The sequence below is a fragment of the Mirounga leonina genome, unplaced genomic scaffold, assembly GCF_011800145.1.
Source record: "Mirounga leonina isolate KUSES-001 unplaced genomic scaffold, KU_Mleo_1.0 Mir_418, whole genome shotgun sequence".
NCBI lineage: Eukaryota > Metazoa > Chordata > Mammalia > Carnivora > Phocidae > Mirounga > Mirounga leonina.
The window spans coordinates 13,601,276-13,616,010 of NW_023270739.1; the positions used below are offsets into that span (position 1 = coordinate 13,601,276).

The 14,735-nt window shown below is 52.8% G+C and overlaps 1 protein-coding gene across 2 annotated transcripts in view; it reads left to right on the plus strand.

Annotated features, from left to right (window-relative positions):
* The window catches only part of APPL2 (adaptor protein, phosphotyrosine interacting with PH domain and leucine zipper 2), a 52,326-nt gene that overhangs the window by 28,483 nt on the left and 9,108 nt on the right, over positions 1 to 14,735 (plus strand). For both annotated transcript variants that reach the window (XM_034987682.1, XM_034987681.1), the window contains exons 9-16: positions 2,959 to 3,041; positions 5,673 to 5,831; positions 7,230 to 7,418; positions 8,584 to 8,626; positions 8,710 to 8,766; positions 8,864 to 8,952; positions 14,131 to 14,289; positions 14,451 to 14,503. In XM_034987682.1, coding sequence (XP_034843573.1) covers positions 2,959 to 3,041; positions 5,673 to 5,831; positions 7,230 to 7,418; positions 8,584 to 8,626; positions 8,710 to 8,766; positions 8,864 to 8,952; positions 14,131 to 14,289; positions 14,451 to 14,503 — 832 coding nt within the window. The remainder of the gene's footprint in view (positions 1 to 2,958; positions 3,042 to 5,672; positions 5,832 to 7,229; positions 7,419 to 8,583; positions 8,627 to 8,709; positions 8,767 to 8,863; positions 8,953 to 14,130; positions 14,290 to 14,450; positions 14,504 to 14,735) is intronic.

Sequence of the window (14,735 nt, forward strand, 5' to 3'; positions counted from 1 at the left end):
CATCTATTCTTTTTTAACACATGTTAAAAAATACATATATTTCAAAAAACAACATCAGTAGCATTCAGGGGAAGGGAACAAGAGAGGATCTTTAGGCGTTCAAGCTCAGGGATCTGTCTTCTTAATGTGGTTGTGACGTTGAATGATGAGGTAACTCAAGTCGGCTGATGCCTTCAGGGGTGATATTTAAGTAGAGAGCTAGAATCTGTCTGTGTCATCTGCGTAAAGCTGGGTTGAACCCACAGCTAGCCCTGTCCAGCCGCGGGCTCCGGTCCGCAGCAGACCTCTGGCAGCGTCCAGCTTCCTCGTGGTGGGCGCTGATACCCGCCTCTCTCCTTCCTTAGTTACTGCACCTCTGCCCGGCGGAGGGCCTGGCCGTGCTGGAGACCGTCGGTCTTGCCTTTGCTCTCTAATAACGCCTCCTGTCCCGTCTGTCCTCCCTGGACTGACAGTCCGGGCCTGTGGAGCAGGAATCCCCACTCTTTAGAGGCCCAGGGTCAGAGGGGGGCCTGGACTGAGCCTCAGAAAGATGAGCAGCTATAGGCTGAGCAGGTAGTGGTTGGGGCACCCAGTTAATTAGGGAGGGGCCTCACAGGTGTAACGGATGGACTTGTTCCTGGCTGCTTTCACTCTGTTCCACCTGAAGTATCACACCGGCTTCTCTTGGCCTGCACTTTCTAAGTGAAGGCTGCCCCAGGGAGAGGGGGCCCGGCTGCAGGAGCACCCCCCGCACCCCTGGGCCTGGTGACCTGGAGAAGAGCCGCACACTGTCATGTCAGTGCTGGGTGGCCGAAGCAGCATTTTCGAGGACTGAGGATGGCATGTTTCACTTTTCATGTGGAAAGTACCCAGATTTCAAGACACAAGACCAAATAGTCCCTCCCCCTGCAGACTTCAAATCCTGCCAAGAACTGTAGCTCCTTCACTTAACACCAGTTGTTGTCTAAACCCATGAATCTTTTGGATGATTCCAAAGCATTCGCTCTCCGTCTGCCTTATCAGCCCTTTTAAATCAGCACTGACTAAGCGTCTACCTTTGTTAGCTGATGGCCATCTGACCACTGTACTTCCTGCAGCTCACGAAGGCGTGAGAATCTGGGTCTTTGGATGATGTGGCCCTGAATCAGGCTTCTCGGCACCACCCACCCACTTAGGTGCAAGCTGTTTGACTTCATTTCTGCCTCCCCTGGCCATTGCTAAACAGGCCCTTGCACTGAAATCACGATTCAGTCGTCATGCCTGAAACAGAGATTTTGCAAGCTGTGTACAGGTTTATGAGATCACAGAAATCAAGTCCAGGGTAGTATTCACAGGGTAGATCTGATGAAAGGTGGCTGGAGAAGCCAGGATCTCATCCCTCCCTTCCATTCCTTCAGATCAGACTCCTTGAGGGATTGCAGGAGCCCCCCGACCCACCCACCCCCAGGAACTTGCAGAATAGCAGGGGAGCTAAGACATGGAATTTGGAGTATAAATTCCAAGGGGTTCAGGGAGGGGAAGGAGAGGAAAGCCACTGGGAGGCTGTGTCCTTAGAAATGCAGAAGGCTCCTTAAACAGACTTTGATATTTGAGGTTTTGGAGATTCAGAATGGCATTTACTGTTTTGATCTCTGTATGATTAAAAGATCACGGGGCCAGAGCAGCTCCCTGCATGATTACCGTGCATTAGGATAATCGTGATCATCCTCTGTTTTTATCCTGTGAAAACTAAGGGCATGGGAGTGCATACTTCCCCAGGATGTGAGCATGACAACACGTGCCAGCCTCATTGGGGTGCGCCATCAAGTTCTGTGCCCACCACACAGGGCAGGGGCCGCTTCCAGATCAGACACATGAGCTGGCATAGAGTGTGAGAAAATACCCACGTCCAAAGCTGAGCATTTTCTCCCTTTTCTCATGGCTCAGGCTTGCAGCTCTTAGCTCTCTGTGATCAGGCATGTAAGATGAAGCAGTTCAAACCCAGTATTCAGATTTTTTAAAGCCTTGGCGATGGAAAGAAATGGAGACTTGAGCTTTGGGGCCGGATGCTTACAGATGTAGTAATGCACAGAGGTGGACACTCTTCCCCTTACCCCTGCCCTTCAGGGTTTGTGAGGCAACCCCGACTTCCTGGGAAGTGAATACCCCGGAGTCACAGGAAGTAAGGACTTCCTTCTATCCCTTCCCCAAAAGCCAGCAATTGGAGTTTTATTTTCAAAGGAGACAGAGCCCTCCTGGGGCCACCCTCCCCTGGGCGGAGGGAGCCCACATCCCAGGACGTTGGAGGCCGGAAGGGAGCTCACCTGTCCGAGCACCTTTTCAGGCCCAGAACTCTGCTGCCTCCACACCCGCAGTCCCCTCTGGGTTGACGTCAGGGTTGGAAGAGCCTCGTAAGGGTCTTTAACCCAGTTTCCCCTGGGCAGTGTCCCAGCCGTCTCCTCTGTCCAGCTCGTGTTCCGAGCCACGCGCGGCTCACTGACGGGGGTCACCGCGGCCTTCGGGGTTTGCTCCTCCTCCCCGTCCGGTTCTGGCCGGCGTTGTGGAGGTCAGGTGTCACACACCGATGGAGCCCCTGGAGACGCAAAGGTGGAGACCTACTCCTTGCCCCTCAGAAGTTTTCTATCTAGAATTCACAGAGGAAAAGAGCTGATGACGGGACTATCAGAGATAATTGTCAGTAACTACCGACGCGCCTGGTCTGGTATGTGCCAAGGAGTGAACTCACATTATCCCTGATGTTTCCGTCCGGCCTGTCAGTAGGAGAGCTCGGTCCCAGCGCCCCCATTCTGCAGCGCACTGGGGGCTCTGGGAGGAACTCGCTGGCGTGGGGGGCTCCGCAGGGGTGCACGGAGCACTGCGAGCACGCGGTGGGCCCGGCCAGCCAGGGTCACCACCCCCGCGCTGTCAGTCCCGCACAGGATGTGCTCACTGATCACCTTTCCTAGATGACCTTCAGAACATCACCATTCTGTCTTTCAGATTAACTTTTTTAAGAAGGGAGCAGAGATGTTTTCCCAAAATATGAACAGCTTTTTATCCTCAGTTGCGGACATGGTCCAAAGGTAAGGCTGCACTCCACTCTGGGTCCTGGGGGCCTTTGCCTTTCCAGCTGAATCCACCCCTCTGGGAGGTGGGGGCGCCCCACGGAGCCCCACCACCATGGGAACTCTGGGCAGTGGGCCCCTTCTTAGCTGCCGGTATTCAGGAATACTGAGGCGGGAAAGTAATGCCTTCTGGAGTTCCCCCCTTCCCCGCCCCCCCATCCCAGAGGCGTGCCCACCACGTGAATGGATTATGTAGCTTAAAGAAAAGATAAAGTGTCCGCAGGGGGACTGTCCCATCAAGTCCCAGTTGCTGTGCTGAGGGAGGGTCTCCTTCTGTGTGCTGACGGCCGGTCTTTACATGCTCCAGCCTGTGAGCCCGGCGTAGGCTCGCTGTGGATTTAGAAGTGGCCTCACTTCCCCTTTGGAGCCAAGGGGTTGGCAGCCAGAAGTGCTGTGACTCTTTAGGAAACTGGCTGTCACGTCCATTTATGATAGATAACGAGGCTTTACGCCTTTTTTGAATTAATTTAACAAATCGCACTTCAGCCTTGCAAATGCTTATTTTTTTAAAACATACACCATCCGTTCTTCAGGCTGTCCTGCCACGTTTAGTTGATGCTCAGACACCCTTTGCCTCCATCGCCAGTGTCCATGACAGTGAGCCCAAGGAGGCTTGTTTCATTCACACTGCAGGTGTGGCTCTGGGAGTACTCCGTGGTTTCTGGAGTGTGGGAGAGAGAGAGTAGTCGAGAAGCAGATATACAAAATGGAAGGAGGAGTGTAGGATTTTATTTTGTGTGGAGAAACGGAGGAAGGTTGCTCCTTTGAGGATGTTGCATTTCAAAATACCTTTTTAAAAAAAACATTTATGATTGATTGATTGATTTTAGAGTGAGCGAGCGAGCAAGTGCAGGGAGGGGGCAGAGGGAGAGAGTAACGTGAGCAGGCTCCTCACAGAGCACAGAGCCTGACACGGGGCTCGATCTCACGACCCTGAGATCGTGGCCTAAGCCGCAACCAGGGGTCAGATGCTTAACTGACTGCGCTACCCAGGCGCCCATGCATTTCAAAATACCTGGAGGCCAATGTGGACTTTGTTGAGGCAGAAGTGTACCTCAGATGCTGAAAATAAAGAATGAATCCCAAGGAAATCCAGAGCTGAGCATTCGTAGGAGTGCGCGGGAAGGCTGTGGTTCTGAAGGATCTGCGCCTTCCTGGAAGTCAGTCACAGCTGCTCATGCCTGGCCGCCGCGGCCCTGGTGGGGCTGGTCTAGGAGGAGGCTGGAAAGCACTCTGAAATCCGATTGCAGTGTCCTGCCATTTCATCTGGTTGTTAGCTGCTGGGGGTGTTAGAAGAAAGGAAGGCAAGGCGCCCACTGTCGCTTTTCACCTCTCTCCCCCAGCCCTCTCTGACCGCCTCTGTCTTACCCTGCTTTAGCTCCCTGAATCCCCTGGCTTTCTGTGTTCTGGGAGAACCATCTGTGCTTCAGAGGTTTTTCCTGCACTAGATTTTGTTGTTAACGGATGGCGGGACATTTGCGCTCATGTTTGAGATGCTGTATCTCTCTGCAGATCTCAGAGCCTCTGTCTACAGCTCAGCCTTCCAGGTGTCCCACACCTCAGCACGCACGCATGCACACGAGCCAGAGCCTGGCGTTGGCCCTCTTACCCTTGGTGCGCAGCGTGGGCAGTCTTGGGCAGTGGTAGGGCTGCCATGAATGGAAGAGCATTGCCTTTGTCTTGTCACTGCACCTTGGTCCCACCTCCTGGTCATTTTTCTGTCTCCAGTGTCCCTTCCCACCTTAGGGGAGCCGGGGTGGGGGCAGGGAGGTGGCAGGAATGATTGCTGTCTCCTTCCTTTCTACCTGTTCCGCAGGCAGCCTGCCCTGCAGCCCTGAGGATGGGCTCTTCAAAGCTTTTCTCCTAAAATTTGCATCAACATGGGCTGCCTGGTGGCTCAGTCAGTTAAGACTCCAACTCATGACTTTGGCTCAGGTTGTGATTTTGGGGTGGTGGGGTCGAGCCCCACATCGGGCTCCACGCCCCCTTTGCATGCTCTCTCCCTCTCTCTCTCTCTCTCCCTTTCCCTCTCCCCCCCCTCCCTCCCACCCTCTCTAAAATGGATGAATGAGTCTTTTCAAAAAAATTGCCTCAACAGTTCTAAGCCTGGATCCCGCTTTGTCAGCAGAGAAATTGGAGAAATTGTTCCGCTGGGTTCCGGCATTGTCCAGTGGTGTTCCTTCTGCTCTGTTTTTTTAATTATTTATTTATTTATTTATTTATTATTTATATTTTATTTATTTGACAGAGCACTAGCAGAGGGAGAGAGAGGGAGAAGCAGGTTCCCTGCTGAGCAGGGAGCCCAATGTGCGACTCGATCCCAGGACCCTGGGATCATGACCTGGGCCGAAGGCAGCCACTTAACTGACTGAGCCACCCAGGCGTCCCTCTTCTGCTCTGTTTTAAAGGAGCACTCCTATGAACGCTTTTAGCAGCGCAGACTCAAGCCCCACGACGCCCAGCTTCTGGGCCCTGAGCCCCCCTCGTGTGGCAGGAAGCCATGGGGACAGCTCTGGCATCTGCTGCTCAGCGGTACTGGGTCGGCCGTTGTGGGGGGTAGCCACTGACCCCGACACCTTTTGTCTTAAGCATTCAGGTGGAACTAGAAGCTGAAGCAGAGAAGATGCGGGTGTCCCAGCAAGAACTGCTCTCTGTTGATGAGTCTGTTTACGCCCCGGACTCTGACGTGGCTGCACCACAGATCAACAGGAACCTCATCCAGAAGGCTGGTTACCTTAATCTTAGAAGGTGAGAATGCTGTTGCTTGCCTCTCTTTCTGAAAGCTGTTTTCCCTTAGGTGGTTATGGAGCGTCTGTTGAGGGGAGGTTGCGGAAGAATTCCCACCACGGGAGCCTCCTGCCGGCCACACGGGAAGCCTCTGGGGCTCAGGGCCCAAGTCACTGAGGGGTGGGCTCGAACCAGTCTTTAAGAACCCAGTACTTGGACTCCGAGGGGTGGACCACCCCTGTCCCTGGTTACCGTGGCCATACGCAGATAGCCTGCTCTTAACCATCGTCATCCTGGACTGTAGGGAGTTTTTGTCACATCCCGCCCTTGGCCCAGGCTCCTGACAGGTGCTCGAGGCCTGCCACTGAGGCCGGAGTCCGAGGGCCAGCAAGCCTCAGGGTCATCCAGGTTCTCACACACACTGAATCACACTGTAACACTCGGGGCTATTTGACTTGAAGGGAGGACGATCAGGCTTCCTTGTGTCCAAGAGCAGATGGAGGCTATTCGGTGGGGTGAAGACTCTGACTTGGGTTCAGGCACACCCCCTGGCAGGGTTTCACGCATGAGGCGGAGCTGATAATCACATCTACTAAATAAAGTTGTTACAAGGACTGAATGAGGTCATTCCTAGTAGGTAGTAAGCACTCAGATGTTAGCTATTCCCAGTTTTGGGAAATAACTGTAATTATTGAGGCAAGAAGCCTAGTGCCCTGCACTTAGTTGCTACTCGATAAACACTGAATCAAGTAAATGTACCTGATAGTTCGCAAATGGAGGATCTACAGGGAGGACTCACCAGCTGTTTTCTTACCAAGGTGGAGCTCCTCGAAGCTCAGCTTGTTGAGATCACAAGTTGAATACCTCCATCAGTTTGTATGGATGGAAATCCCTACAGGGTTGGTGTTATTTGCCAGTTACTGGATATTCCTCCTGTAAGCAGCCCACAAAGCATCCAGTCGGAGCAAAACTCAATGTCGTAAATGCCCGCAGGATTCCGGGTGCTGTGAGCTGAGGGGACCCTGGTGACTTTCCCTGGACTCAGAGCAGTTCAGCTCCACGTCTTAGAGAAATGACCATCTAGGTTTTCAGTTCCTAATGGGGATGAACTAATTCCGTTTCCAGATCCCGGGAGAAGCCAGTGTCTAGCTGCCGTGGGGGACGGGGTTGGGGGGAGACATGCTGCCTGCACACCAGAGCTGGCCCTGGGCTGCCACCGCCTAACTTCCAGGTCATTCCAGCTAAATTGTGCCTCTTCTGCCCCTCTGCATTTGGATTCCTTCCAAAGCAGCTTTGCTTTAATGTAAAGAAACACTATTTCTAAAATGCCACCAATACTGGTCAAGAGGCAGCCAGACCTTGAGGTGCTGCGTGGGCTTCCTTGTACCAGTGGGCGTTCTAAAACCACAATTCTTACAGTAAAACAGGGCTGGTCACCACCACTTGGGAGAGGCTTTACTTCTTCACGCAAGGCGGGAACCTCATGTGTCAGCTGCGGGGCGCCGTGGCCGGAGGCCTGATCCAGGACCTGGACAACTGCTCGGTGATGGCAGTGGATTGTGAAGACCGACGATACTGCTTCCAGATCACCACGCCCAACGGGAAATCGTAGGCCACACGGCGTTTATTTGGGAGGAGAGCAAGTCTAGTGACTCCACCCCTGCCAAGGGCCTCCTAGCTCAGTCCTCTGTGCCGGCCTCCGTGGGAGAGGCCCCGCTCCGGGTCCTGTTGATCTCTGGGGAGGACGTTTTTATGTGCTCTTTAAGCACTCACACAGGACCCTTGTGGGATCCACTCTGCCTTATTTAAGGAACCCCAGTGCGGGTTTGTCCGTGGCTTTGGAGGGGACATGGCATTCATGTGGGAGGCAGCCATAGGAGGAGCTGTTTGTCAGGAGAAGGCGGTGGCCGTTCCTGCCTGCTCTGCAGAAGCCCTGTGTTTGTACGGGTGCGGGGGGAGGAGGGAGGAGAGCCCCCAGACCTGCCTGTGCGGAGCCCTCTGCTCCAGCTGAAACCCGAGATGGACAGTGCACTCGGCCCCATGCTGTCCCCGAAGACCCCCATGTGCTTCAGGAGCCCAGAAGAGGTCACTTAGGGTCATTCAGCGGGACCGCCCGCCCTTCAGCTGTGGCTGCTTGCATTTGCTTCCGTGTGGAGCTCTGAGCTGAGCTCCTGTGTCGACAGGAGCGTGTTCGGGCAAGTCGGTACAGTGTGGACCGTCTGCTTGGTTGGCAGAGCAGTTTCAGACCTCGTCCTTCCTCCTGGGTGATAGGAGTGGACTGGGATCCCAGCCCTGGTTATGTAACTCCTTGGTCTTCCAAGATGTAAAACAGGAGAAGAGCCATGCTCCCCCCTCCCACCGCTGTGGGGTCCCTGGAAAGGGTGAAGCCCTCCCCAGAGGTAGGGCAGTGTTATTTGCATCCGATTCCCCCACTCCTCTCCGTGGGAAGGTGTGCGGGGTCTGCTGACTCCTCTGGGCCGGGCTCCTGGTGGCCCCAATCACCCGAGAGGCCAACAGGATGTCCTCAGCCTTGAGCTAGTAGATCTGAGCCCATCTGCTCACTTTACAGATGAGAAAGCACAGGCCCAGGGGAAGGAAGTATCTGTCCAGGATCACACAGTGAATGAGCAGTGAGCTGGAATCCCATTTTCTTTCCTTCCTGTCATCCTGCCTTCCCGGCCCTTCCCTTTGGGACCCAGCTGAGTTCAGTGCATGTGGAATAAGCCTCAGTCAGAGGTGTGGGAAGCACTGACTTGGATACACTTTATTTCAGGGGAATAATCCTCCAGGCAGAAAGCAGAAAGGAAAATGAAGAGGTAAAGGTTTCGTTCTTTCACTTCTGTCATAGTCTAGCGGGTGACTGGGATCCAGCAGATTTGTTAATGTTCTCTCTCCACAGTGGATAAGTGCCATAAACAACATCTCCAGACAGATCTACCTGACTGACAACCCAGAGGTAACTCACCCTGCCTTCCCGGCATCCCCGGCCCTTGCTCAGTCTGAAGGGTGAGCGCCCCTCCTGGGACTGAGCCTGTCCTCCGGTGCATTTGTAGGCGGTCGCCATCAAGTTGAATCAGACGGCTCTCCAAGCAGTGACTCCCATTACAAGTTTTGGAAAAAAGCAAGAAAGCTCATGCCCCAGGTAACTAAAAGACAGCAGAAAAGTGGCTTTGTGTGTACTTAGGAGTTAGGAATTTGACGGGAGTTACTTCGTCCTCACACACCACGTCGGGGTGGAGTTCAGGCTGTCAGGAGAGGTGGGATATTCGCCCACGGTCACCCCACCTGTGAGGGGCAGAGCCGGAGCCACGGCTGCGTGACCCTGGCGCCATCCTTGCCTTTCCTGCTGGCCCACACAGCCACAGCCCGGGCAGACAGGGCCGGCGCCAAGGGTCTGCTGGTCAGGGCTTCTCACGTTTTCTGTCAGCATCAACAAAATTCTGGAGCCCAAACAACTTTTTTTAAATAAGAAACAAAATCACCTTTTCTGCATCTGTGTTACCGCCCAGGCCTTACCCGCCCACGTACAGATCCTTCGGCGTGTGCGTTAATTTTTCCTTTTTCACATATATTTTTCATATTTTTACATTTCTCATATTTGTTCCTTTTAGTAACTACACACACTCCTCTGTGACTTATTATTAGCTGTGGAACATTTAGGTGGCCCCCCTTTCCTTTGTTTGCTCTTATCACATAGAGTGAACATTTTCACGCATCTAGCTTCGCTCTTGTTTTGAATACAGCTTCAGGGTTTAGTCCAAGAATCTCACCTCTTGTCTTAATGGGAGTTTCCATTTGCTTAACTGATAGAGCGCTGTAGTATTGCTCACGCCGAAGTTACAATTACGACTGTGTGTGGTATCCAAGTTTCAGTGGCATGGTAGAAGAAACCCCATTAAATAAATGCTTCACAGATGCTATCTCGTGAGTCCAGACAGATGTCATCAGAAAGCTAAGAGTTCAGCTCCTGGGGTCTTGATGCTGTGCAGCCGGGCGCCAGCCCTGGGTGTGCAGGAAGGAGCAGTAGACAAGAAGGTCAGAAAGTGGCTGTGAGTTTGATGTGAATGGATTGGGGGCCCTGCTTAGGTGCTCTGGGCCATGGAGCAGAACTGCAGGCTGAGGGGGGTGGCCTGCCACAGCCGGTGTGGAAAGGACACACTGGATCTGGGGCGTGGCGGGGCAGTGGGCAGGGCAGGGACACCCGACAGGCTGCTGCTGGAGTAGCTAAGACAGAACGGGAGAAGCTGAGCGCAGATAATAAAAATGGGCACGAGGCAACAGGTGACACTTGAGTGCTGGGTTTCACAATTTACACGGGCAGCATGTTCATGAAGGGCAGCGCTACGGAGGGCGCTGCGAGTGGAAGTGGGAATACGGATCGGGCCAGTGGGCTAGGCCGCGAGCCTCATCGGTGAAGGCGCCGGCCTGCTCTCCGTACAGCTGCGAGCTGGGCACACTGGAGAACGCTGGCCTCGGAATTATGAGACCTTCCGATGGCTCTGCCTTCAACACAGCTAGCTGGCCTGGCGTGGCTCAGCTCTCTGGGCCTCTGTCTCCTTGACTTTGTGACACAAGAAGATGCAAAACTAGGTGACCTCCCCGGTCCCTTTGCAGTTCTAACACTGTCTAGGGTGCCCATGTGTCATTTAACTAGTGTTAGTAATTAAAGGTATGACTGGTTTTCTAAAAAAACAATTAGTAGCTCAGATTTAATTATTCAGTTATTGATTTTTCTCCCTGTTATAGAATAAGTAAGTCACACAGAAGAATCCTGAAACAACAAAGACCTCTAGCCAGGCAGCTGAATCAACTCAGAGACTGGAAGGGTGACGGATGTGGCTGCCAGACGGCCCAGAGCTGTGGAGGCTGGGGGGGTGGGGGAGGGCAGTGCTCCTGTCTCTCTCAGGGTCAGCTCATTAAGAATAAAGAAATGTTTTGATGACAGTCAGGGGAAAGAAGCAGAGAAACTGTTCGTGGGAACAAACTGCCACTCACTTCTAAGCAAGTCTCACAGGTGGCCCTGCCCCTGCAGGCAGTGTACCTCCAGTGCTCATTCACTGGTCCAGCTGTTCAGGTATCGGTGTGTGTGTGGAGTATCTGCTCTGTGCCCCAGGCACTGGGCGAGGTGGTAAAGCTAAGTCTTGTCGGTAAAGACCAGCAGGAGGTAAATAAATACTCCCCCGTTAAAATGGAGAAAAGCGCTCTGGTGTTAAAGACGAAGGTGCTGTCATGGAGAGGCCTGCCCTCGGAGATAATACTTAGACTGAGAAGTGAACAATGAGAAGTAGGCACTCGTACAAAGAGCCAGATTCATGCACTCCTGGCAGCAGTTCTGGAGGCTAGAAGGCAGGCGAGAGCTTAGTGTGTTTGAAGAACTGAAAGGGGGCCAGTTAACTACAGTGTGGGCACAGGGGGGTCACGGAGCAGGGTGAGGTTGGGGAGGGAGGGAGGCAGAACAGATCATGAAGGAAGTCATGGTCAGGGACCTGGGGAGTTGTCGAAGGGTGCAGAGAGCTAGATGTGCGCGTGTTGGAGAGAGATGATCCGCTTTACATGATCGAAGGGCAGCTCTGGCTACAGTGGAGGACACGGAACACAGAGCTGGGCAGCAGATACCGAGTCAGGGGCCTGGGGCAGCAGTCCAGGTGATGATGATGGAGTCTTAAACCAGGATCGAGGCAGAGGAGGCGGAACGTAGATGGCTCAGGGACTTGTTTCAGAGGCAGAATCTATTGGACTTGTGGTATAGTGAGATGTGAGTGGAAGGAAGGGGACAAATCAAATGAGCACAGTCTGGGTTGAGCACCTGGGCAGATGGTGGCACATTGAGAGTTGAAAAGGAGTTGGTAGTGGGTATCAAGAGTTGGTTCACATCTGGACAGAAGATTGAGGGGCCCACAACACATCCCAGGAAGTGTCAAGTGATCAACGGATGATACACGTCTGGAGCACAGAGGAAATCCCAGGGCTGAGTATATGAGTCGGGAACTCATGGGCACGGACACAGCAGTGGCAGAGATCATCGAGGGAGTGAGCGTAGAAGGAGAAGACAGGAGCCTCGGACAAAATCCTGAAGAACTCCCACACTTGTCATAGAAGGGAAGGAACCTACAAAAGCCACCAAGAAACATCAAGGAAAATGGTGTCAGTAGGAACCAAGAAAGAAGCGTTTTGAGGAGGGGGGCTCAACTCCGTGAGCTGCTTTGACGTGGGGGTGTTTGAAGTAGGACAACGCTCACAAAGCCTGTGTCCCTCAGGGTTGGTGACGTGGAGGTCACAGGTGATGCTCCATCATGTCACTCCTGTGTTCAGAGTCTTCCGTGGCTCCCGATGCTGTAGACTCAAGTGCAGACCTCACCTGATGGGGTCACTGCCCTCCACATGTGGCCGCATCCCGTTGTCAGTGTGTTCTCTTCCCGTAGACTCTCTGGGGAGCCAGAGTCGGGGACGCCCTTTGCTCCCTTTAAGCTTCTGCTCCTCCCTTCCTCCAGTGCTCACCACGTACAGGCTCCTGCCCCTCCCTTAGAGACTGGATGAGCGGGCAGGTGGGACTCTGCCCTTCTGGACTGAGGCAGTGGGACGTCGGCGAGAGCACTAAGCTGGCAGCGAGGAGACCGCCGCCGGCAGCCTGGCTCACGCACCTGGGCACTGAGAGCCCTCGGGATTACTCCATTTCCCTCGAGACCGCTCTTTCCTTTTCCGGTAACGATGGAGGTGAAACAGAGGGGTCGCTCCTTGCGGTGTCTACACACCCATGTTGTATCTCTAGCCACTTCCGGGTCAGTGTGCTCACCTGTCAGCAAGTCGTTTCATACAGAAGATTCGGTTATTGACAGACTCGAGAAAAATGAACAGAGATATCGAAAGCCTTCTTATGCTCCAAATAGTGTAAGAAATCAAAATACTGTGACATTCTTTGTCCCTCAAAGGAGCGGACCCTGGAGCTGGGGAGAAAAGATCATAAAGGCGTGAAAAGTTGAATGACAACAGCCTGACAGAGAGGAAACATGGTGGCACGTGACTAATCACCGTGCTGACGGTCCCTTCTGCGTGTGCGCGCACAGAGCAGAGCTCAGGGACTCACAGAGGGTCGGGGCTGGCTTGAAAGGCTTGGAGGAGGAACAGGAATTTGAGCTGGTGTTGGAAGTTGGGGGGGGGGGGATTGGGATGGAGAAGGAAACAAGGGAGAGCGTGGGGTGTGAGGGATAGCTCCAAGGGAGGGTGCGTTATGGGGGTGGGGAAGGGGGCTCTCCGGAGAAGGTAAAGCCATGTTGTGAATGCTAGGCCAAGATGTATTCCCTTGTTCAGCTAACTTTTTTTCTTTTTTAAAGATTTTATTTATTTATTTGAGAGAGAGAGAGAAACAGCACGAGAGGGGAGAGGGTCAGAGGGAGAAGAAGCAGGCTCCCCGCTGAGCTGGGAGCCCGATGAGGGACTCGATCCCAGGACTCCGGGATCATGACCTGAGCCGAAGGCAGTCGCTTAACCAACTGAGCCACCCAGGCGCCCTCAGTTAACATTTTTGAGTGCCTTCTATGTACCAAGTAATACATAGAATTTAGCTGTAGCCCCTGCTCTCAAAAACCTGTCTCACCATGTATCATATGACCTCACTGATATGAGGAATTCTTAATCTCAGGAAACAAATTGAGGGTTGCTGGAGTGGTGGGGGGTGGGAGGGATGGGGCAGCTGGGTGATAGACATTGGGGAGGGTATGTGCTATGGTGAGCGCTGTGAATTGGGCAAGACTGTTGAATCACAGATCTGTACCTCTGAAACAAATAATGCAATGTATGTTAAAAAAAAAAAAAGGAAGAATGAAGGGAAATCGGAGGGGGAGATGAACCATGAGAGATGATGGACTCTGAGAAACAAATTGAGGGTTCTAGAGGAGAGGAGGAGGGGGGACGGGTTAGCCTGGAAATGGGTATTAAAGAGGGCACGTTCTGCATGGAGCACTGGGTGTTATATGCAAACAATGAATCATGGAACACTACATCAAAAACTAATGATGTAATGTATGGTGATTAACATAAAAAAAAACCCAGCTCACAGGAAGAAGGACCTAGATCAGCAGATAACATGCTACGTAATAGAACATAATGCAGAATGCTGTGCAGCAGAGCTAACTCGGGGAGGGGGGCCCTGAAGGAGTTTAACCAAGGACATGAATGACGTTCTGTGAAGGTTTATTTGTAGAACGAGTTGAAGGACTGACATCTTTGCCCTTGTCCATCCGCATTCAACACATGTTCATTTGATTATAAAGTTCTAAGGTTAAAAGGGATTTGATTTTCCTCTCCCTCTTTTATACTCCAGCCAGAACCTGAGAAATTTAGAGCTGGAGAATGACAAGATTGTTCCCAAAGCAGCGGCCCGTGTCCCTGACGCCGATGAGCTCATTGCACCTGGAACACCTATCCAGTTCGATATCGTCCTTCCTGCCACAGAATTCCTGGATCAGAACAGAGGGAGCAGGTGTGGGCTAAGGGAGGCTGTCTCTGGGAGAAATGAAAGTAAACCTGGGGTCTCTTGTGTCGGCACCCATCTGCCAAGACTGTTGCTGTTCTTCTAGTTCAAGAGTTAGTGTCCCTTTAGCCGAAAAGGTCTTGACTGTTGGACTCTGGCCGTTCCCCTAGGCGCATCAACCCTTTTGGTGAGACTGAGGACGAGACCTTTCCAGAAGCAGAAGGTGAGTGGCTGGTTTGGTGCGCCCACTCTTTCCCCTCACAGAATGACGAGAGATCATTGAAATGAGACGTGAAGTCACGTTCCAGAGAGCCAGGACTTGGATTGTGAAGCAAAAATTATGACCCACAGATTTGTTGTTCTCTGGGAACTCCCTAGGGCATGTGCAGTTAAGGCAGGTCTTGGATAAAAACTGCAGGGAAGTAGACAGATTTTCCACGGGTGTTGCACTGTTG